General features: G+C 51.3%; 1 protein-coding gene across 3 annotated transcripts in view; it reads right to left on the reverse strand.

Annotated features, from left to right (window-relative positions):
• The window catches only part of C3H4orf50 (chromosome 3 C4orf50 homolog), a 90,601-nt gene that overhangs the window by 62,895 nt on the left and 3,842 nt on the right, over nucleotides 1-23,864 (reverse strand). For 2 of the 3 annotated variants that reach the window (XM_054682735.2, NM_001427997.1), the window contains exons 2-5: nucleotides 21,092-21,230; nucleotides 17,250-17,792; nucleotides 2,967-3,096; nucleotides 1,438-1,565 (exon numbers count right to left, since the gene is read on the reverse strand). In XM_054682735.2, the coding sequence (XP_054538710.1) occupies nucleotides 1,438-1,565; nucleotides 2,967-3,096; nucleotides 17,250-17,792; nucleotides 21,092-21,230 (940 nt within the window). The remainder of the gene's footprint in view (nucleotides 1-1,437; nucleotides 1,566-2,966; nucleotides 3,097-17,249; nucleotides 17,793-21,091; nucleotides 21,231-23,864) is intronic. The other variant, XM_054682736.2, reaches the window with a different exon arrangement.

Here is a 23,864-nt window from a genome sequence, read left to right on the forward strand (position 1 = left end):
CAGTGCTGCAGAAGGCTCTCATGGATGGGGCTGGTGCAGGCGGTCCACTCCCTGAGGACAGGACTTCATCTTTGCTCAACTCCTGGGCCTAGAACAGTGCTGGGCACACAGGAGGTGTTTCCTCCATATTTTTAATGTATTTTTATCTTCACTTATTTGATGTGTTTATCCAGAGAGGAGGAGCCCAGCTCACAGCAGAGGCCCCAGCTGGGCTGAGGGAGGCCTGAGGATGAAATTTGCCTTGAGCTAGGCTCACTGTGAGTCCCCAGGGGCTCCTCCCAGACCTGGCAGGCTGCAGGCAGTTCTCAGTGGAGCCCCTAGAATAGCTGGGAGAGGCTGAGCAGGTCTAAGACACAGAAGAGAAGGACAGAGGGAGCATCTCAAACGACAGAGGGGGTCTGAGCCTTTGGAGGCTGACATACCAGCAGCAGAGCCCCCTCAGGCAGAGGGGGCTTGAAGGCCAGGAGTGCTGCCCCTGCCTGGAGGGGCCACCGCATCCCTGCTCCCTGGAGCTGCCAGTGGGCAGCACCTCGTCCTCTGTTGTCTTTGCCTTTGTCTGCAATGTCCTTCCATCCAGACACCAAGGCACTGTCCCAGCTGCCCACAGAGAAAAGAGCACTTGCCCCAGAGAGGTACAGACCTAGAGACCTGGCTTCAATCCTGGGTGTAACCTTGAGCAAGTTCCTTAACCTGCTGGAGCCTCAGCCACCTCACCTGTCAAATGGGGCACCTCCGTGTTCTAAGACATTGCCCTGGGCTTCAAGGGAAGGGGGCGGTGAGGAACGAGGCATATAGGGATGTGACGTCCAACAACAAAAATAAGAGATGCATCGTGAGCAGGACGTGAATGAATGAAGAGATGATGGAGGGCCTCTCTATTTACAACCACACAACCACAGCTGGGCTCGCGGGTCCCAGCACAGCTCTGTTCCTCAGGGATGAGAAAATGGAAGTGGAGAAAGGTTATGACTGCCTCAGCCTCAGAGCGAGCCATGGGAGGTGAGTTGGGACGCAGGCTCCTGACCCTCAGGGCCAGCATGGGGCAGTGTGGGCCGTCGAGCCTGGATCTCGGGGTCCACCTCCAAGCTGGGGACCTTGGGGAGTCACAGCAGCCCTTGGAGTCTCATCTCCTCTCCAGAGCAGAGGTGGCAGCAACACCTCGTGGGTGTCAGGAGGTGTCAACGAGATGAAGCTTGTTCCGTGGAAGCCCAGGCCTGGCACCCAGTTAACCCCCTTCCTCCCCACCCCCCATCCAGGTCTCAGGATGTTTCATTTCCTCTCCTCAAATCTCTCTCTAAACTACTTCCAGAATGTTCTTCCAGACCTGGAGCTTCTTTACCCCTCCCACATCCTGCGTGTGGCCACATAGCCTGCATGAGGCAGGGCTGAGGGGAACCAGTGGCACTGCACACACACGCAGAAAGCCTCTGGCCTCACCTGTTCACGGTTGGATCCGGCCAGGTCTCTGGGGAGCTCGCTTGTGGTCTCTGGGCCTGGAGCCAAAACAGAAGAGGCCCGTCCAGGCCTGATGCAGCTCCAGGTGCAGGGCCCCTCTCGGGACTGGCCTGGAAAGCAACAAGACCCTGGGGGTTACAAAGATGCTCCCAGGGGCTCTGCCATGATCGCCTCTAGGGACCACGTCCCCCGGGCTTGGGTAAGATGGCACCCCCCCACCCCCGACTGTGAGCCTCCCAAGGGCAGCCTGATGACCACCAGCACCTTGGTCAGGGGAGGAAGCTGAGGCTCAGAGACGTGAAACAGCCAACAGCAGGTGGGCAGAGACCCCAGGGCTCCATGCCACCTCTGCGGCCCACAGACTCCTGCACGGGACAAAAATCCACCAAACCTTTCTAAGCCTCAGCGTCCTCATCTGTCAAACAGGGTATGAGCCTCACCCCAGCTCTGCACAGCTGGCATGAGGACACATCTGACCTGAGTCGACATGGCAGCTCTGCTCCCCAGAAATGAGATAAAGGGAAAATGCTGGTTGCATCAGTCAGCAGCACCACTGTGCTACACATATGGAGGATAATACCATCCCTAACAGCCCTTGAGGTTGGAGGGCTGGAAATAAACCACAGATGCCCAGTTGGCCGCCATGGCTGTCAGGTTCCCTGAGTGCAGGGGCTCTGGAAGCCACAGCTGCGGCTGTTATGAGATATTGGCTCAAGCCGGGTGCGGTGGCTCATGCCTGCAATCCCAGCACTCTGGGAGGCTGAGGTGGGCGGATCACATAAGGCCAGGAGTTCACGACCAGCCTGGCCAACATGGCAAAACCCCATCTCTACTAAAAATACAAAAGTTAGCCGGGCATGGTGGTGGGAGCCTGTAATCCCAGCTACTTGGGAGGCTGAGACAGGAGAATAGCTTGAACCCGGGAGCTTGAGGTTGCAGTGAGCCGAGATCACACAACTGTACTCCAGCCTAGGTGACAGAGTGAGACTCCATCTAAAAAAAAACAAAAAAACAAAAAAACAAAAAAAAAAAAAACGAGAGAGAGATATTGGTTCACATCAGGGACAAGAGGCTTCTAAGCCCCAGCAGCTTCCAGACCTGCCAAGTGCGATTCTCACTGCCTCACACTGGAGGTGTCACCTGGGAAGTGGGGGGACAGGACAGCTCCTGGCCATCATACGGACTTCTGTGAAAGCATGTCCCTGCTGCCAACCTGCTGGCCTATGAGGCCCCCTGGCTGGCACCCTCCCGAGGGCCAAGGGTGTGAGCCTGTGTTCAGCTGAGCCCGAGCCAAAGGCCCCTGGTGGGAGTTGCATACTCTGATCCCACCTGCAGCAGCTGTGTGACCCTGAGAGAGGGACCCTACCTCTCTGAGCCTCGATTCTTGTCTGTGGGGAGGGGGGACCACCCCCTCTCCCTGCGTCATCGGGACATGATAAGGAGGAAGTGAGCTAGTCATTCAGTGGGTGCTGCCCGCGACTCGTCCTCCACGCACCGCGGTACCCGCGCACCTGCTGGGGCCCTTTGTCTGGGTGCATCATCGGATCGCACGGAGTTCCGCCAGTCTTGGCTTCTGCAGGGGTCCAGGGCCTCCTCCCTGGGCAGGGGCAGTGAGTCACCCTGAACACAGCCCAGAGCGTCCTGGAGGAAGACAGAGGAAGTCAGGAGCCGTCAGTGTCCTGGCTGAAGTGTGCACTCCAAGCCCATCCCCAGGGGCCCCTCCCCAGAAGGGAGCTTGAGTCCCTTCCACAGGTGGGGAAACTGAGGCTCAGAGGGCAGATAGCTCACAGCCTGGCAGCCCAGCCCCGGCCTTGTGCTTTTGGTTCACCAGGCCAAACTGCCCCCTCTTAGCACTCAGACTCCTGTCCACAGACAACGAGGGCAGCGTTCAGTCCTCAGAGGAGTATGTCTATCTAGCCAAGAAGCACCCAGATCCCCTAAAGCAGGGTCGTGGACCAGACTGGTACAGTCCGTGGCCTGTTAGGACCTGGGCCGTACAGCAGGAGGTGAGCAGCAGGCGAGCAGGCATTACCGCCTGAGCTCCGCCTCCTGTCAGGTCAGCAACGGCATTTGATTCTCACAGAAGCGCGAACCCTATTGTGAACTGCATAAGCGAGAGATCTAGGTTGGGTGCTCCTTATGAAAATCTAACTAATGCCTGATGATCTGAGGTGGAACAGTTTCACCATGAAACTATCCCCCTCACCCCCTGCCCATGGAAAAAATGTCTTCCATGAAACCAGTCCCTGGTGCCAAAAAAGTGGACTGCTGCCCTAAAGGGCACCACAGGCTCCCAGCTCCACCCTTCCTGTGCAGAGGTCCAGGGCCCCCTCCCTGGGTGGGGACAGTGAGTCACCCTGAACACAGCCCAGGGCACCCTGGAAGAAGGTACCCTTCCTGTGCAGAGGTTCTTTCCATGTCCCACCCAGGGAGGAGGGTGTCTGCCCAGGGGGTTTGGACCGTCCTGTCCTTCAACTGTCAATAAGCTCCAAATGCGACTGCCCGGTACCTTGGCAGCGCCCTGTCCCCTGGACTTCTCCACAGTGTGGAGCTTCCCCAGCTGCCGCCCTGCTGCAGGTCAGGATAATTCAGAGGCAGCTCCTTCCTCCCTGCCACAGGGGAGAGGCTTGGGACTGGAAAAACACACACACACACACACACACACACAAACTCAGCTGTCACCCACCACCCACGAGGGGCTGGGCACAGGTCTCCTCTGGGTTCCCACAGCCATGGCTGCTTCCACTGCAGTGCTCCAGCCCGGTGCTGTTGGCTGCCTCACATACCTACTACTCCACTGGACTGTGAGCTCCTTTAGGAAGAGAACTTGGCTTCATTTTGTCTGCACCCTCACCCTAGCCTGTATACAGTAGGTGCTTAATAAATGTTTCATCATTGGGTGGACAGATAGAACCTGGGGAAAAGTAGATGTTTTAGATTTACGAGTGCATTCATTCAGAAAACATTTATTAGGCTCCTGCTGTGTGCCAGGTGTGGCTCTAGGCCAGGAGGAAACAGAAGTGAACAGGTAAGTGCCCTGTCCCCTTCTCACTTGCTCCCCAGGTCCTCACCTTCTCTCAGCAGACCCAGCATCGGACTCCTGGCTGGTCCTCCTACCTCCTTCAGGTTCTTCTTGCAGCTACCAGGGAGACCCGCTGATCACCCAGGCTTCCCTTGGCTCCCCTCTGGCTACAGGGTCAGCACCAATGCTGAAATTAGGTGCTGGTGCCCATCTATGGGCTGTCATTGCTGCCTGGACACCTTGTTCCCACCTCTGCAGCTTTGCGCCAGCTTCCCCTCACAGCAACCTGCTTGCCTGTCCCAGCGCGTCCGTGCTCTCCCCGGCCTCTGCACCTTCCCATATGCTGTTCCTGACACCTGGCTGTCACATCCTTCTTGGGAGGGGCCTGGATCGCTTGCCTGCTGCAGGCAAAGCCTTCTCTGCTTGTTGCTCCAGGCCCCTCCCTTCCACGCACTGCTCAGCCCCCAGCGATGGCACTAAAATGGAAACTGGATCTGGTTGCTCCCTGCTTCTCACCCTTCGACGCTTCCTGTTACACAGAAAGAGAAACCCCCACCGGCCTCACTGCCCCCACCTCCACCCCGCTACCACCACCCACGTCTGTGCTCCTGGAAGGAACTCTTCTCCCCACACCTCAGAGCCTTTGCACACTGTCTGGACCTCTCTTCCCACCCTCTGCCTGGTCAACCTCCTGCCTTTCTGGGACCTGCTTAAAGGCTGATCCTTAATGAGGCCTTCTTTGGCCTTCACCTCCTCCCACTCTGGGTTGGTGGCCTCCTGTTGATCTGTATGATGGTTTGGGTCTTGTCCATTTCTTCTCATAGGCCAGGGGCCTCAGCATGGGCCACATCATGGAGTCACCCAGAAGCTTTAAACAAGAACCAGTGCAGGAGCCTCAACCCAAACCTATTAACCCCGAGGGCCTGGGCAGCGACATCCTGTCCTGACAGCCACCGGCCTGCACCCAGAGGGCCTTGCTGGCTGCTGCAGCTGTCCCACGTTCTCACGGTCCCATTCAGCTGCCTCTTGTCTTTCTCCATTTGGTTCCCACTCAACCAGAATTGCACACTTTGTCAGCTGCTTAAAATCATCATTGGAGTGAGAGGGAAAAGAGAAAATGAAAGAGAGAAAGAAGGCATCAAAGAAAGGAAGTGAAAGAAGGTGAATGACAAAGGAAAAGGAGAGGGAATAGGATAGGGAAAGGAAGAGACAGAAATTCAAAGTGAAAGCAGGAAGAGAGAGAAGTCGAAGGGAGAGGAATGACTAGATAAACAGAAAAAGGAAGAGGCTGGGTAGGCAGCGTGGAGGCCACTCCATAGTGCAGAAGGTAGAAATGGTTACTGGTGGTATATTTTTTGGATTGTTATCATACCCAGGCTGACTTCAATGCAATTCAAAAAATGCTCGCTGAGCATCTACTATGTGGCAGGCCCTGTTCTGGAGCTGGTGACACGGCCATGTATAAACATACCTAGATCCCTGCCTCGAGGAGGTGACATCCAGCGGACACAACCTAGAAGACAACGCTGTACTGAAACATTGCCCATTGTCTAGTTTACCCCTTCATGTCACAACCGATGAAGGCAGTACTCAGAGAGGGTGAGTCACTTGTCCAAGGTCACACAGTAAGTCGACAGGAGCACAGGAGCAGAGCTCAGGTTTCTAAACCTGATCTGGAACTTTCTGCCTCCCTGCCTGCTCTATCAGTCCATCCTACATTTCAACCCTCAAGAAAACATTTGCCTGTAACTTAATCTGGACTCAGCTTTCATGTGCAATTATAAGCAAAAAGAAGAAAATGAGAAATATCAGGATATCCGGGCATAAACATGAACGTGTTAGAGGCCCTTCTGGGCTTTTTTCTATGCATAGACATTTTCCTATGCATAGACATTGCGAAAGTTCTATTTATACAAAATGTAAATTTTTACTTTGTGAATTTTGCATTTAATGATATAGAAGGATCATTTCTCTACAGGATCTTCTGCAGTGTGGTTTTTATAGCTAACTAATATTCTCTGCTATAAGGGAGAGGAAAAAAGGCAGATAGTTCCAGATCAAATCAATTCCCTCTTATTGGACACTTGGGTTGTTACGAATTTTTACCAACTATAAGCAGAGCTGAGATAAACATGACTGTACATGACTCTTCTGCACCTCCAATCACTTTTTGGATATATTCGTGGCAGTCAAATGGCTGAGACTCAGGCATAAACCTTTTTTAAAGGCATTTAATACTTACTGCTTGACAGCCCTTCCAAAGGGATATGTTCATTTATACTCCTCATAGCTCAAACACCACACGGCTGCAGGCCCTTTTAACCTTTGACAGATGTACAGAAGAAAATGGGATCCTGAGGTTTTTCTCACTGGCGTTATTTTTTAACTAATGGAGCTGTCCATATTTTTTTATTAAGACCACTGGCCATTTTGTACTTCCTTTTATATTATTTGCATGTTCATCCCTTTTGCCTATTTTATTTTTCGACATTATTGACACTGTTTTATTTTAAAGCTTTTGCTTGCTGCTGGAGAGAGAAACAAATGTGTAATACCCTGTTCTGCACAAAAGCAAGCAGTGAGCAAGGCTGCCTGCAATTCACCCAGCAACAAAGAGATTCACGTAGCTGCCACCAGGGGTCACTCTACACACACTGCCAGGGCATAGAGGCTGGCGGGATCATCCAGAAACTTCTAAAGCCCCTGACGTGGGATCGTGATCTCAGCTCTGGGATGACAGTGGACAAGGACTTTTTAAGAGCCTGGCTTTTCATCTTTCTGCACGAGCATCTCTGGGACCCTCCAGGCCAGGCACAGCCCTGTGCTGCCCTCTGCCGTAGCATCATTGTAGTGTCATGGTTTGCACCTGTGTCTGTCTCCTCTATAAGCTTTTGGAGGGCAAGGTTCATGCCTGGCTCACTGCGCCTGGGACATGGCAGGTGCCCAGTGCACACTCATGGGAAAGCATTCAGACCCATCTGCAGATAAACCACGTTTGTCTTGCCAAATATGAATGGTTCTTACTTCCTTTTACCCTGAGCAGAAACCCTGTCCCCAGACTCCTCCCCACATCAGGGTTTGTCCTTGCAGTGGCCCGTTCCTCTGGGGATCAAGGTTCCAAGTAACTTGCTCTAAAACATGTGACCTCAGGAGGAAGCATATGACCCCAGGCAAGTTACGGGAATCCTCCAGACTACAGGTTTGTGGATAGGGCACTGCCCCGGCTACCTTGCAGAGTTCATGAGTTCCTGTTTAGGAAAGTGCTTTGTGAATATGAAGCAAAGGAAACACACTTTTATAATGACTGCCCTTGCCATAGTTCACACCATGGCTCCCAGAGCCCATCAGACATAGCCAAGGGGTCACTGCAGGTGTGGCCAAGCCTGTGCCTCCTTCCAGATACTGCTGCTTCCACTTCCTTGGGCAAGTGACTTTACCTCCCTTCCTCAGTGTTCTCCTCTGCAAAGTGAGAATCAATAACTCTACCACCTCATAAGCTTGTTGTGGGGAACGCAACACATTACCACGCTGGGCAGGCAATAAGCACTCCAAAAGTTGATGAAAGTCAGCTTTCGTGATGATTTTCTATCTGTGGTACACATCTCTGGGACTAGACCCTCCCCACCATTTCCCCATTTCTATGCCTCACTTCCCAGCATTGCCGCTGTGAAGCAGTCCCTTCAGCCAGAGGCTTCCTTTTCCTGTGGGCAGTGGAGCAAATAACTTCACCGATGCCTCAAGGCACTCACTCATCAAGCGTTTCACAGCTGGTGGCCAGGGACTGGGAATAGAGCTAAAGTGAACCAGTTTTTGATGATGAGGGGCACACAGCTGAGGGAGTGGGCATCTGGGCACAGTGAACATCAGGGCCACCAGAGGTGGCTCATGTCACCATGGGGGCACTGAGCTGACGTGAGATCAGGGAAGTCTTCCAGAGAAAGCAACATTCCCAACAAATAAAGAGAAAGTAGCAAGGCTTTCCAACAGCCTGAGTGGGGGTGGGCACTAGAAGCTTCCAGACACAGGGAAGGCTTACAAGGCAGAAGAGCCTGGCACACTCAGGGACCTGCAGCTCAGTGTGACTAAGGTGGCATATGGGGGACTGAGCTTGAAGGAGCAGAACACCGGGGGCCTTGAATGCCGTGGATAGGAGGTTGAACTTGATCCTGAGGCCGTGGGCAGCCATGGTGGGGTGCTTATGGAGGGAGATCCTTTGACAGTCACCACTGTTGCCCAGAGCAAGGTGCTGAAGACCTGCGTGTGGCTCTCGGTCCTCCTGGGTCACTCCCAGTCCTTTGAAGATGCACTGGCAGCCTTGGGCAGTCACACAGCATGCGATGCTCTCTGGACTCTGTGACTTCACAGATGTGCAGAGGCCTGGAAGCCACAGCCGTGGCCACTGAGGCTCATGCAATTTCCACCAAGACATGAAGGGCCGCATCTGGCTTTGCAGTTCCTCATCGATGGGTTCTAACACTTTAATTTATAAATTCCAGGCTGCATTCAACCTGAGAGCTGGTGGCTGGCTAGCTCTTCACATTTCCCAGTGGCCCTCTCAGGAGGAATTCTTCCTTTCCAGGCAGCCCTTTTTGACCTCAAGATGCTGTTTGTGGGCCATCAGCTTCCTTCTGAGAGATGGACAGAGACTGGCAGCCTTGTCACATGCTGCAGCCTGGGTCCAGCCCCCACTGCAACACCAGGGTCCTCCCCCAGTGACCCACGGACTCCACAGGGCTCATTTCCTTGCCTTTCCTCTGCCCCTACCTCCTTCACCCAATCTGTTTTGGGGCCCTGTGGGGCAGGGTCTTGTCTCACTCCCCAGCCCCTGTACTGAGCTCAGACTGGAGCCAAGCACACGCACCAAGTGGGTACCATCAAATCCTGACTGCTGACCTGTTGACCAGTATTTACTGAAGAAACAGGGCATGCGACACAGCTATGGGATCAGCTCACCAAAGGGCAAATCTTGGTCCCACCATATTACCGTCTGAATTTTCATGTCCCCCCAAAACTCATCCGTTAAAACCCATATCCCCAAAGGGATGTTATTAGGAAGCGGTGCTGAGTCCCCTCCAAGGGCAACCCATCGGTAAGTGGCAGGAGAGCCCACCTCCACCGGAAGTTAGAGCAAGCGATACCAGAAACACAAAAGCCATGATAAAATGGATACACACACCCAGCCAAAGCAAGCCTCTTGCTAGTCGAAATTCTCCTAACCTGGTTTTTCAAGGGCCATGGTTTTAGACTGCTGGAAGGCAGAATCAGTGATTACCCAATGACATTTTTTTCTTTTATTTTTTGAGACAGAGTCTCGTTCTGCCAGGCTGGAGTGCAATGGCGCGATCTCAGCTCACTGCAACCTCTGCCCCCCAGAGTTCAAGCGATTCTCCTGCCTCAGCCTCCCGAGTAGCTGGGATTACAGGCGCATGCCACCATGCCCAGATAATTTTTGTATTTTTAGTGGAGACAGGGTTTCACCATGTTGGACAGGCTGGTCACTTTAGGTCAGGAGTTCGTGTTCCATGATATTTTATGCTGAGAATGTTATCCAGCGTTTGTTCAGCGGGGTCCTGCAATCACGGTCTCTTGGGTTCTTCACTCTGACACCACCAGGGAGACAATTGCCGCTATTTCTCATCCAGTAGAAATCCACAGGGGAGATGGCATGTCCCAAGAAACTAGTGTCCTAAACGAGCCAAGAAGCCAGATCATCTGCTTGCAGCCTCACAGGGCTGAAAAGGGGCCTCAACCCACACAGGCTCTGATAACGGAGAGTCAGTGCTATCTTCCCTCCTTCCTCCTTTTACTTAATAAATATTCACCCAGCACCTCTTCTGTGCCAAGGACTGTGCTAGTGCTGGGAATGCAGCAGAAAATAAAGAGGACAGTGCCTGTCTTGCAAGATGCATGTTTTGGTTGAAGTAAATGAATGAATAAATAAATGTATAGCATGTCAGTGTGCCTGCGGCACTCAGCAAACACCGGGAAGGCAGAGCACACCCAGCCCCAGCCCTGCCCTTGGGAGGCTCAGCCCAGCACTGACAGCCATGCATGTGAGGGCCCTGGGAGGACAAAAGAGGCTCCTGGGGTCAGGGAATACCTGGAGGAGGAGAAGAGACCATAAGCCGTCATCTGCCACATAACTTTGTGGAGTGGGTTGAATTGTGCCTTCCCAAAAGAAATAGTACCTGAGAGTGTGGCCTTAGTTGAAAATAGTGTTTTTGCAGATGTGATCAAATTAAGGTGAGGCCATACTGGATTAGGCAGGGTCCTAATCCAATAAAGATCTGGTGTCCATATAAGAAGAGAAGAGACACAGAAACAGACACACAGAGGAAAGAGGCCAAGAGAAAATGCAGGCAGAAATCAGAGTGATGCGTCTGCAAGCCAAAGATTGCCAGGAGCCACCAGAAGCTGGGTGTGGCAAGGAGCAGACTGTTGCCTAGAGCCTCAGGAGGAAGCATGGCCCCACTGCCACCTTGATTTCCGACTTCTGGCTCCCAGACCTAGGAGAGAATAAATGTCTGCCGTTTTAAGTCAGCAGGTTTGAGGTACTTTGTTACAGCAGCCCCAGGAAAATAACATGCTGTGCCTTGCCTGTTTCCTCAAGGCCCAACCTTCAGCCCCGGGAATACCCCAGGTGATCTGGCCCTTACCTGCAGCAGCTAGCTCCAAACCAGCTGGGAACACCTTGCCTGCTGCTGTCACTCTGTCCCTAGGCCTGTGGCTGGCTGGGGCCCCTCCTGCCCACTCAGACAATGCTATCCTGCCCCAGAGCTTCCCCCCGCCAGGTGGGCTCAGATCCCCGGCAGCCTGACTCAGGGTCGCTGCTGGTGCCATCCTCATGTCCTTGGAGGGCGGCTCTCAGCTGCATGAGCACCCACCGCTGCCTCTGGGAAACTCCCAGCCCAGGAGGCTGGGTGGATATGAAAGGAAAGGCAGGGGATGGGAATTACATCGGGGCCTCACTCCTTGGTTGTGTGACCCTGGACAGGACACTGCATCTCTGAGCCTTCTGCCTCCTCTATGAAGCAGACAGGAGGACACCTACCTGGCCATGTCGCTTGAGGATTAAGTGAGTAACAGATGGGCAGCTCCCAAGATAAAAGCCAGCCCCTTCCCCTCACCTCCTCTCACATCCCAGGTCTTCTGCCAGCCAGGGGGCTTCACCCACCTGCTCTGCCCTGCAGCAGACCCAGGTAAAGGCTCTCAGCTCCTCAGCCCAGACAGCCATCCCCAGATGGCCCTTTGCACAAGGCCACTGTAGTTCTCTCAGTCTCCCCAGCCCATCCACAGGCTGCTGGGACACAGGAGCTGGTGACCACAGGCCCTATCCACCCTAGGGACATGTTGGTCTGAGCTCCCACCAGCCATTCAGGTAGCTCAATGGTGACAAATTACACTCACATCTAAACTGTTCCAGTCCAGGATAAGCCCTCAGGAAAAATAAATAAAAAGTCAAGAGAGAGAAAATTACAATGTAGGTAGTGAGGGTGATTTACCCAACATCCTACTAGATGAGCACAAGCCCAGCAAGAGATGAGGAGGACGGTGGCAATGGTGATGGTGATGGTGATGAGGGTGGTAATGGTAATGATGGTGATGGTGGTCATGGTGATGGTGATGTTGGTGATGATGGTGATGGTGATGATGATGTGGTGGTGGTGGTGATGGTGATGGTGACTGTGATGGTGATGTTGATGATGGTGGTGATGGTGATGATGGTGATGGTGGTGATGATGGTGATGGTGATGATGTGATGGTGTTGATAGTGATGATGGTGATGGTGATGATGGTGATGATGTGATGGTGATGATGTAATAGTGATGATGGTGATGGTGATGATGTGATGGTGATGATGTGATGGTGATGATGGTGATGATGGTGATGATGGTGATGGTGATTATGTGATGGTGATGATGGTGATGATGGGGATGGTGATGATAGTGATGATGGTGATGATGGTGATGGTGATGATGGTGATGATGGTGATGGTGATGATGATGATGATGATGGTGATGATGTGATGGTGATGATGGCGACGATGATGATGGTGATGGTGATGATGGTGATGGTGATGATGTGATGGTGATGATGGTGATGATGGTGATGGTGATGATGTGATGGTGATGATGGTGATGATGGTGATGGTGATGATGTGATGGTGATGATGGTGATGATGGTGATGGTGATGGTGATGATAGTGATGATGGTGATGGTGGTGATGGTGATGATGTGATAGTGATGATGGTGATGATGGTGATGGTGATGATGGTGATGGTGATGATAGTGATGATAGTGATGATGGTGATGATGGTGATGGTGATGATGGTGATGGTGATGATGGTGATGATATTGATGGTGATGATGGTGATGATGTGATGGTGATGACGGTGATAGTGATGATGATGATGGTGATGGTGATGGTGATGATGGTGATGATGGTGATGGTGATGATGTGATAGTGATGATGGTGATGATGGTGATGGTGATGATGGTGATAGTGATGATGGTGATGGTGATGATGGTGATGATGGTGATGGTGATGATGGTGATGGTGATGATAGTGATGATGGTGATGATGGTGATGGTGATGATGGTGATGGTGATGGTGATGATGTGATGGTGATGATGATGGTGATGGTGATGATGGTGATGGTGATGATGGTGATGGTGGTGATGGTGATGGTGATGTGATGGTAATGGTGATGATGGTGATGGTGATGATGATGTGGTGGTGATGGTGATGATGGTGATGGTGATGATGGTGATGGTGATGGTGATGATAGTGATGATAGTGATGATGGTGATGATGGTGATGGTGATGATGGTGATGGTGATGATGGTGATGATATTGATGGTGATGATGGTGATGATGTGATGGTGATGACGGTGATAGTGATGATGGTGATGGTGATGATGGTGATGATGTTGATGATGGTGATGATGGTGATGATGGTGATGGTGATGATGTGATGGTGATGATAGTGATGATGGTGATGATGGTGATGGTGATGATGGTGATAGTGATGATGGTGATGATGGTGATGGTGATGATGGTGATGGTGATGATATTGATGGTGATGATGGTGGTGATGGTGATGATGTGATGGTGATGATGGTGATGATGGTGATAATGGTGATAATGGTGATGGTGATGATGGTGATGATGATGATGGTGATGATGGTGATGGTGATGATGTGATGGTGATGATAGTGATGATGGTGATGATGGTGATGGTGATGATGACGGTGATGGTGATGATGGTGATGGTGATGATGATGTGGTGGTGATGGTGATGGTGACTGATGGTGATGGTGATTATGGTGATGATGTGATGGTGATGTTGATGATGGTGGTGATGGTGATAATGGTGATGGTGGTGATGATGTGATGGTGATGTTGATGATGGTGGTGATGGTGATAATGGTGATGGTGGTGATGATGGTGATGGTGATGATGTGATGGTGATGATAGTGATGATGGTGATGATGGTGATGGTGATGATGATGATGGTGATGGTGATGATGGTGATGGTGATAGTGATGATGGCGATGGTGATGGTGATGGTGATGTTGGTGATGATGGTGATAGTGATGATGTGATGGTGATGGTGGTGATGGTGATGGTGGTGATGATGCTGACAGTGACAGAAGCTAGATTTGACTGATCACTCAAAATATACCAGGCACTGAGCTAAGAGCTTTCCCTGTACTTTCTCATTTCATCCTCACAACCACACCAGGATGCACTAGTATTATCATCATCCCAGTATTAGTCCCATTTCACACTTGGGAAACTGAGGTACAGAGAATTTAGGAACCTGCCTGAAAGCATCTCCGCTGGTAGGAGGCAGAGCTGTGCTGGAATCCTCCATCATCTCCACTTGCATTCCTGCCTGCAACTCTGAGTATGAGCATCTTGCCCCACTCCAATGTTGAAGGCTCAGCATTCTACACTCCACAGGTTCCTGGGCTACAACCCTGCTTTCTCAGCTACTCTGCTGATGAGAGACTGAAGCAGAAGTGGCTGGGGACCACACTTGATGGGCAATTTAGGGAGCTTTCAAGAGAAGTGTGACTGTGCAGGCCAGCCTAGAGTGCAGCCTTGAGAACTGAGCCCCACATGAGGTGCAGTTCCCCTGGGCCACTGGGACTTTTATAAGAGGAAGCATGAAACCTTGAGAAGGTCACAGACACACATTGACAAGGAGCCAGGGAGCTTATGGCATAGAATCTACTAAATACAGCCACTGCTGCTGCCCTAGGCTCCTCAATAACAAACTCCGATCCCAGGATCTCGAGGTCTGGGCAGCAGGCAGAAGTCATGGCTCTGCTCTGGCCATGTCCTCTTGCTGGCCACGATACTTAACAGCTGGTGCCTGTGATGATGTCACTTAAACTCCCTGGGTCTCAGCTTCTCTATCTGTTCAGTGGGTAAACAGCACCTGTCTCACAAGGCTGTCCTAAGGATTACACGAGAAAACAGAATGGCCAAGACATGAGCAGTACTTCCTAAATACATAGGTACTCATGCTATCTCCCAGATAACCATCTTCAAGAAATAGCAGGTAGCTATTTCTGAGAAGTGCGACTGTACACAGCAGCCTGCAGTGCAGCCTTGAAAGCCAAGCCCCATGGGAGGTGCAGTTCCCCTGGGCCACTGGGACTTTTACAAGAGGAAGATAGGATGAATGGAGAGATTGGGGGAAGAAGGACTTAAGCCAACAGTCTAAAGTCTTATGTTTAGGAAAATTACAGAGAGAATTTTAAATGACAATTTCCATCTGTGCACACTTGTTTTCCAAAATTACAACAAGTTGCCAATGTTATACACTTTGTTTTCCTTTTATCTGATGAACATAAGGAAGAAGAACAAACAGGAAATGTACAGCAGCGAGAATAGGAGGATAAAGCAGTAAGAAGGTCAACTAAGACCACCGATGAAGCCATTAATACATTACTACAATCCTGAGAAAATTCAGATCATTTAAGGTTCCAGGTAATTTTAAATGGATTGTCCAGGTTTAAAGATAAATTTTATTTCCAAAAAATGAGCACTGCTCTTTGGGCTAAGGTTGCTCACTCATTTTTCCTTAAATGCAAATTGAGCCACAGCAGGGAAGCAGGCTGTAGATGTTTTGTGGGAGCTGAGTTAGTGCTTCCATTGCAGAAGGCAGGCTGCTACAGTAGAAACAATAAACTTTGGACTCTCGTCAAATTTTGATCACATTCCAGTTCAGTCCCTTAATAGCTGTGTGACAACAGTTAAAAGATGCTGTCCTCTGAGCCTCAGCTTCTTCAAATGCAAAAGGAAGATGCTAATATCACCTGCCTTCATAAGCATTACATGAAATAACGTCTTTGCAAACACCCAGTAGGGAGCCGAGCACACAGTAGGAATACATAAAATGTAAGCTTTTACCCTCCCCTCAATCAAATGAATCAACACATGTCCAGCCTGCCCTCCAGAGTTAAAGAAGCTTGCCCAAGGTCACACAGCGAGTAAATATGCAAACCAGGAAGGGACCCTACCCTGTGTGTTCTCTACTCCACAGTGCTGGGGCCCTCCTGTGTGCTGCTATGGGGACTGAGGCTGCAAAGACCATCATGTCTGGACCCTGCCCTCAAGGAGCTCACAGTCTAAAGAGGGAGAACTGAAGATGCATGCACAGAATTGCCACCAGGGTACTGTTGTCACCTTTGGTGCTACAGGTAAAGTGGGAGAAGAGATGACTGCTTCCAGAGGAGAGGGACTGGACTTCACAAGCACATATGAGTCCCATGGCACAGCATGTTGAAGATTTTGTCTAGCGCAGGGCCTGGCTGTCAGCAGGAACTCATTGGATGTTGGACAGATGGATGGACAAGAGTGAGTGGACAATAAGGGATACAAGGTGGCTGGTTGGCTGCCTGGCCAGTGGCCAGAGGGGTAGATAGATGAACACATGGTGTGGTGAATGAGAAGATAATGGAACGTGGCTAGACAAGTGGGTGGGCGAGTGCTGGGGTCCGAATGGCTGTGTTCCCCACCACCACCAAATTTATGTGGAAATCCTAATCCTCAATGTGAGGGTGTCAGGTGGTGGAGTCTTTGGGAGGTAATTAGGTCCTGAGGGTGGAGGCTTCATGAATGGTATTAGTACCCTTACTAATTAGTACCCCAGAAGGCTCCCTCTCCCTCCTGCCCTGTGAGGACCTAGTGAGAAGGCACCATCTGTGACCCAGGAAGCAGGCCCTCCCCCAACGCCAAATCTGCTGGTGCCTTGATCTTGGACCTCCAGCCTCCAAAAGTGTGAAAAATAAGTTTCTGTTGTTTATAAGCCACCATCTATGGTATTTTTTATAAAAGCCCAAACAGATTTCAACAATGGGAAAACAAGTGGTTTAGTAAGTGGGCTCATAAGTGGCTGCGTGGACAAGCAGGTGTTAGGATGAATGGCAAAATGATGGTGGGTAGGTGGGCGAGTGGTTGGATAGGTGGATGGATGGATAATGGGCAAGTGTGTGCACCTGAGGATGGACAGGTGAGTGGACACGGTTGGTGGATGGGTAGTGAGGTGGGCGTGCACTGAATGAGTATGTGAGGTTAGATGGGAGGGTGGGTGGGGAGGTGAGTAGATGCAGTGAAGGACGATGGACAGGGCTGGCAGGGTTGGACGGGTGTAGGAAGAGGAGCCCGGGGAATGGATGGGTCAATGACTTCACCAAGTGGCTGGAGGAGAAGGAGAAAGGCAAAAGATCATTCCTGCCCTGGGTTCCCGCCACTTACCAGGCTGCAGTGACCAATAGGGGCCTGGGCTCCCAGCAGCTCCTCTCGCAGGCACTGGTTTTGCTGGGCGAGGTCCTCCACCTGTCCCTGCAGGCCAATCTCTGACAGCTTCAGCCCATAAATGCAGCAGCGCAGCTCCTCCAGCTGCCCGCGGAGCTGGTGCTCGGTGGCCCGGTGCTCCTGCAGCCTGCGCGCCGCCTCTTCCCGCTCGCGCTCGCTGCGCTCTGCCCTCGCCTGCAGGGCGCGCAGTTCCGCGGCCGCCTCGGTGGCGCCCTGGGAGCCCGGGGCCGTGGTGTCCCACTGGGCCCCCAGGAGGCCCGCGGCGCGGCAGAGGCGCCGCACGTCGCGCTCCAGCCGCTGCACCTGCTCCCGCAGGACGCGCCCCTGCTCGCGCACCAGGCCCAGCTGGCGCCGCTGGGTCCGCCGGCAGCGCTCCAGGGCCGCCGCCTGCTGCCCCAGTGCCTCCTCCTTGCACCGCAAGCGCTCCTGCAACCGCCGCAGCCGCCACTGCTGCCGCCTGGCCACGCTCTCCTTCTCCCGGATCTACAAGTTGGCGGTGGATGAGGGCGTCAGCAAGCCCAAAGGACACACCATGGCTCACATTGGTCCTGTCTCGACTTAACATTTCCGTATTTTGTGCATGGTGCGTTTTTGCATTTTGTGCATTGTAATAGTGCATCAAAGTATTATCTCTTTGACTGTTTTGGCATCCTCTTAAATTTTGCACGGAGGCAAGTGTCTCCCTCATTTCATCCACCCTAGTCTGGGCCCTGCACCTTCAACAGCTCCCTGAGTCCTGGAAGGGAGCTGTGCAGGTGGCAGGGTGGCCATCAGCGAGTACACACCCTGAGGGCCGCTGGAGATGTCCGGATACTGAATACGTCCGCACCTGAGTGCACACAGCTGCTCCAGAGCCTCCCAGGTGTCCCCACTTCCACCCCAGAACTGCCCAGAGATCCCCATTTCCTACCTACAGGGTCAATGCTTGGCCCACCCAGGGTCAGCTGGCCCCAGCAAGTGAGTCGCAATACCAGTGCCACACAGCAGCTGTCATTACTGTGGATACTCCACCTGGAGGGAGGTACGTTACTAGCCTGAGAGACACTCAGGAGTGACTTGCATATCACGCAGCTAAAATTCACTGCGGCCAAGATGCCAAGCGCCTTGTATCTGACTCAGGCCTTTTCTTCTTTCATCTGCCCACCTGCCTGGCCAGGGAACACATCTGCCTCCTCCCACCCACGCGCCGTGAGCTGGACTGGGGTGCACAACCCACTGCGAAAATTAGAGCCGTTGCCTACTTTTCAGAATTAATTCAAGCAAAGGGGTAGAACTACGTCTACATTAATCTTTCAACTACTGTCACCTGCCGCTGCTCTTCTGCCGGGGAGCTTCCGGAAAACAAAAACAAACAAGCTAAGAGCAAACGCGAAAGAGGAAACCTGGGAACAGCTCAGACAAGCTTTGTTTGATAGTTTTGGGGAACGTGGGGCAGATAAAAGTCAGGGTCAGATTCCCTGGGAGGACAGTTCTCCTGGTCTTCCTGAAGGCGTGTATTCTGCAATGATCTTTGCATGGTGCCCGGTGGAGGGATTTCAGAGCCTAGATGGTCTGCCTTTGACAGCTTTCAGAATGACCGCAGGTCACTACAGAAACGAGGCATCTTCATATGCAAATGCTTACTGGAAACATTGGCAGCAACAAAGCAAAACTGCCATTTGGTACATACAGGTGCAAAGGGCATGGAAAACTCGCTCAAGCACTCCTGCAAAACTCGCTTCAAAATACAGATGTTTGCAGCGAGAGATTTAGGGTTAGAGGGTTGGGGGCTGGGTGGCAGCTGGGCCAAGGGGCAACTGAGAGACCCTAAGCAATTTCCCTATCACTTTGAACATCTGCCGCCCGTCTGGAAATGGGGTTTTGTGATGAGTCTTTCCCGGGAGCATACACAGCACATGAGACAGATTTAATAAGACGACGCGTGTAGAAAAGGGCTTAGTGTTCCCCTGCAGAAACTGCTGGTCCCTGCAGTACCTTTCACTCCCTAACAGCATGTCACTTGCTGTCACCCTCATCTTTTGCCCCTCATCACACTGTGAACATCATTACAGGGCTGGGTCCAATTCACCTCGGAAATCCTACATTCACATAGGGCACGGCTTGAAAAGTATTTGTGACAATATTTTCCACGGAGACATCACATCAGTGGTGGAGAAGTCCCACTCAACACCGCTCTACCTATGATAAAACTCCCCTCAGGATGGTAATGATGAGGTACTATGAGCCAGGGAGAAGTAACTCGATTTTCTGCACCTGAAGTTCAGTATAAAGGGGGAAAAAAATCCACTAGGATATCTCCCTGGCATCTCAAGGACTATTTTCAATTTAATTGGAATCCTTATCTTTCCACTTCCACTTCTATTTCAGCTAATAGCTATGTCAAGTGCTTTTCCAGCTTTTCTGAGTTTCCCACTGTAAGAAACACCTATGAACATCGTGCCCATTATACACACACCTGTGTGCAGCTGAAACAAGTTTCTCAAAACAGCACTCCCTCTAGCACGTGCGATGTGCTTGTATATTTCTTAGTCTATATTGATCTGATTTTTAAGTGCTAGTTGTAAGCCCCTGAATCGATCTCACATCCCACAGATGGGTTGCAACCTGCAATTTGAAAATCCCTGGCTGCATTCTAAATAGCAGCAGACTAGAACAGGATGCCTCCAGGGACAGTTGGGTGCCGCATGCGGCTACCTTGAAGTTTTGTGGGTTTTGCCTCTGCAGCCTTTCCTAAAAGTGGCCTGCCCTCCAGCCCCATCATCCTTCCCCTGGAAAATTTTAGTAATGGCTAATAATTATAAAAGCAGATAGTGTCATTTGAATACCTACTGTTGGGAGTCTTTTACGTGTATCAACTTAGCCCACACAACAATCTGAGGGGATTGGTACTACATAATTCCCACTTCACAGATGAGGAAACTGAGGCCCAGAGAGGTTAAGTCACTTGCCCAAGGTCACACAGCTAGCGAGTGGCAGAGCCAGGGTTTGGCTTCAGGCCTCTGCCTCCAGAGCCCCCCACCCTTAACTGCCCACTGCTTCTCCAGAGAACTCTCGAACTTCTCCCCCTGCCTCCATCATCTCTCTCTCCCATGCAGGGAGAATGGCATTCCCCAAATGACCATCTGACCCTGAGGCTTCCCTACTTAAGTCCCCTAAAGCTTGTTCCCCATTGTATTCAGAATTGGGCCATGCAGCGGAGTTGGCCACCTGGCCTCTGTGGAACTTACCGACTCACCCACTACGTCCCCAGCACGGTGATATCCTCTGTGTTCTCCCACACCTCTGTGCTACGGCCCATGCTGTCAGCCACGCCTCACATGCCCTTCCCAACAAGGCCCAGCTCACATGGCCTCAGCTCTCTGTAGCTCTCCTCAACTCCCCTAGCCCCCTGAACACACGCCATGGGGGATCCCACACTCCCCCATGGCACCCCACATCCGGGTTTAGAGTTATTTGTTTCTTATCAGTCTCCCCCATCTGCATAAGAGCTCCAGACCCCAGGAGCCCTGCATCAGCCAACTCATGTCCTCAGGCTGTGGCCTGGCGCTGAGGTCCTCAGGCACAAGAGCTACCAGCGAGTGCACAGCCCCCACCCCCACATCCCTACATGCCCCAGGCCCCGCAGTCACGCCATGCACCATGAACTTAGGATCTCTCTAACCCTCCTGACTGGGCTCTCCCAGGCCCACCCTGTACTGTCTTTGCCCAACTGCAGCTGCTGCCGAGTTCCCACGGCTCTGCTGGACAGGAAACAGGGCCTGGAAAGGAGAAGGAAACGGTACCTGGCTGGGCAGCTCCCCCTGCAGCGCCGCCAGCTTCTCCTGGGCCTGGAGCCAGGCGCTTCTCTCCTGGGCCACGTGGGTGCTCAGCTGGTCCACCTGCCGGAGGAGTTTCCTTTCTGACAGCTCCAGCTCCTGAATTCTGCAGCATGAAAAGCAGGGAGGCACTTGCTCAGGGTGCAGTCAACATGGCCTAGGGCTTTTGCAGACACCAGGGCCAAATTATTATTATTATTGTTTTTGTCACTGGGCCAATGTGATGTTCTGACAAAATTACATTTTGCATAAAATTCATGTATATAGTTCTGAAGATTATCTACAATACTTCAAAGACGTTATTTGAACAATTAGGTACCATGCATCAGAAATCTTCAACGTCCTCACACCGAAGCCAGTAATTGCAGATTCAGGTAATGCCAACTCAGAGCGCCTGCGCTTGAGTCATTTAGGCTAAGAGCTTTAACTTGGTGGTTTCAATGAATCCTCATATTAACAGCCTGCAGGTGGGTTCTGCTACCCTTACTTCACACATGAGGAAATAGGATCAGAGGGGGCAGACTTTTGCTCAAAGTCACACAGCATTATAGAATCTAGCCGGTCTTACTTCCGGACTCAGCATTGTCAGCCTCTGCTCTGCTGTCTCCTGTTTTAGCTACATTCTTATAAACCTAAGGAAATGATTGAAATTCAGAAAAACATTTCTGCAACTGAAAAAAATTAATCTCTGCGTTACTTAGTCTTCCAGATGAGAAGCTTGAAGTGGCGTAACTGTCTATTAGGAATGGCTAAGTCACAGGAAGACTTTGCATGGTCTGGCAAACACACTGGGGCTATGTCACAAGCAGGCATAGACGTAGAACCCAGACTGGATGTGAACCCTGATTGCAGCTCTGTGGGAGGGAGACACACGCAGCGTCGGGGGAGAAAGTCCGAAAAGAAAGCCCAGGCTCCCAGACCCACGGGGAGAGGAGGCACTGCAAAGACTGGCCTGTCTCCCATTGTGCCTAGTTTCCAAGTCCCCTTAATGTGTCAGTCTTGCCTGTATAATAGAAACCATGATACAGGTGAAGGTGCATTCACAGCCTCCATGCCTAAGTTCTACATATCCTCACTCCTTCCCCAAGTCCACGCTGGGCACCTGCACATCCAGGACAGATACTGCTGCCCTGGGTGAAGAACTAGCTTTGCCTGCTGGCTCTGCCATTCACCAGCCATGGGGTCTTAACAGGGCTAGTTCAGCACTATGACCCTCAGTAACTTTATCTATAAAGTAGAGGTCATTAACCTTGTTCAGTAGGTTTTCATGAAGATTAAATTATATGATGCATTATTATTAATGATAAGGCCAAGAGTCCCTCTCCTATTCCAGTTATCATGCTCTGAGGAAAGGTCTCAAGGGTGGCAGACCAGAGTGTGCTCTCTCGTGAGGATCATAACCAAGATCCTTCCAAACTGGACCACAGGAGCAGCTCCAGTTAGCCAGAGTCAGGCTGAGCACTTTCCGATGAGTTATACAATATGGGGAGATTTGCTAGGAAAAACAAAAGCCTTTCTTTCTAGTTTTGAGACCAATCTGTAACAATAAATATGAGAACAGTATTTAATTCTGATACGATTCCTAATCCTAAACGGAGCAGAAAATGACGAATTTCACTTTGGCAGGGTGAATTTTGGCCCCAAGTTTATCCAGGCCCTAATCCCTGGAACCTATGAATGTTACCTTAAAATGCAAGAGAGACTGCAGATAGGATTAAGTCAAGGATGGTGAGATGGGGATATGGATCCGGATTCACCTGCTGGTCTCTAAGACCAATCACAAGTGTCCTTGAGGGAGACAGAGAGGGTTGAACTTAGGGACGGCCATGTGGCCACCAACACGCGATTGCATGCAGCTGGGTCCAAAGATGGAGGCGGGGCCAGGAGCCCAGGAATGTAGCTCTAGACCTGGAGAAGACCAGGAAATGGATTTCCCCTCCAGCCTCGGAGAGGGCTTGGCTCCACCAACAGCTCGACTAGCTCAGGAAGACTGATTCTGACTTCTGGCCACCAAGCTTGTGGTGACGTGTTACAGCAACCACGGGAAGCTAATACACTCATGAATATGACATAGACAGTGCAGGAACACTGTTCCCTGATTAAACCAGTGACAAGTGTGGATGACAGTTTTACTGTGTTTTTAAGTTTTTTTTTTTTTTTTGAGATGGAGTTTTGCGTTTGTTGCCCAGGCTAGAGTGCAATGGCGTGATCTCGGCTCACCACAACCTCTGCTTCTGGGGTTCAAGCGATTCTCCTGCCTCAGCCTCCCGAGTAGCTGGGATTACAGGCATGTGCCACCACACCTGGCTAATTTTGTATTTTTAGTAGAGACAGGGTTTCTCCATGTTGGTCAGGCTGGTCTTGAACTCCCGACCTCAGGTGATCAGCCCGCCTGGGCCTCCCAAAGTGCTGGGATTACAGGCGCGAGCCACCGTGCCGGCCTAGTATTGTTTTAAGGGTTAATTATGTTAATACTTGTCAAGCCTGTGAACAGTAGCTTGGTATTGAACAAGTACTCGGTAAGTGCGTAGCTGTTATTAATTTTACTGCATTTAGATGGGGAATAAATATGCAAAATGATAGTGTTATGAACATGGGAGTGGGATTTTCTTCCTCACGTTTCTAACAAAGCTGTTATATTATTTTGAGAAGAAATACTTTTGTGCTTCAACTCTTTAATTAAAGTGAACCCAAGACATACTATCCACCCTTTCCCCTGCCCCAGCTAGACCCACACACA

Source organism: Pan troglodytes, chromosome 3 (genome assembly GCF_028858775.2).
Source record: "Pan troglodytes isolate AG18354 chromosome 3, NHGRI_mPanTro3-v2.0_pri, whole genome shotgun sequence".
NCBI lineage: Eukaryota > Metazoa > Chordata > Mammalia > Primates > Hominidae > Pan > Pan troglodytes.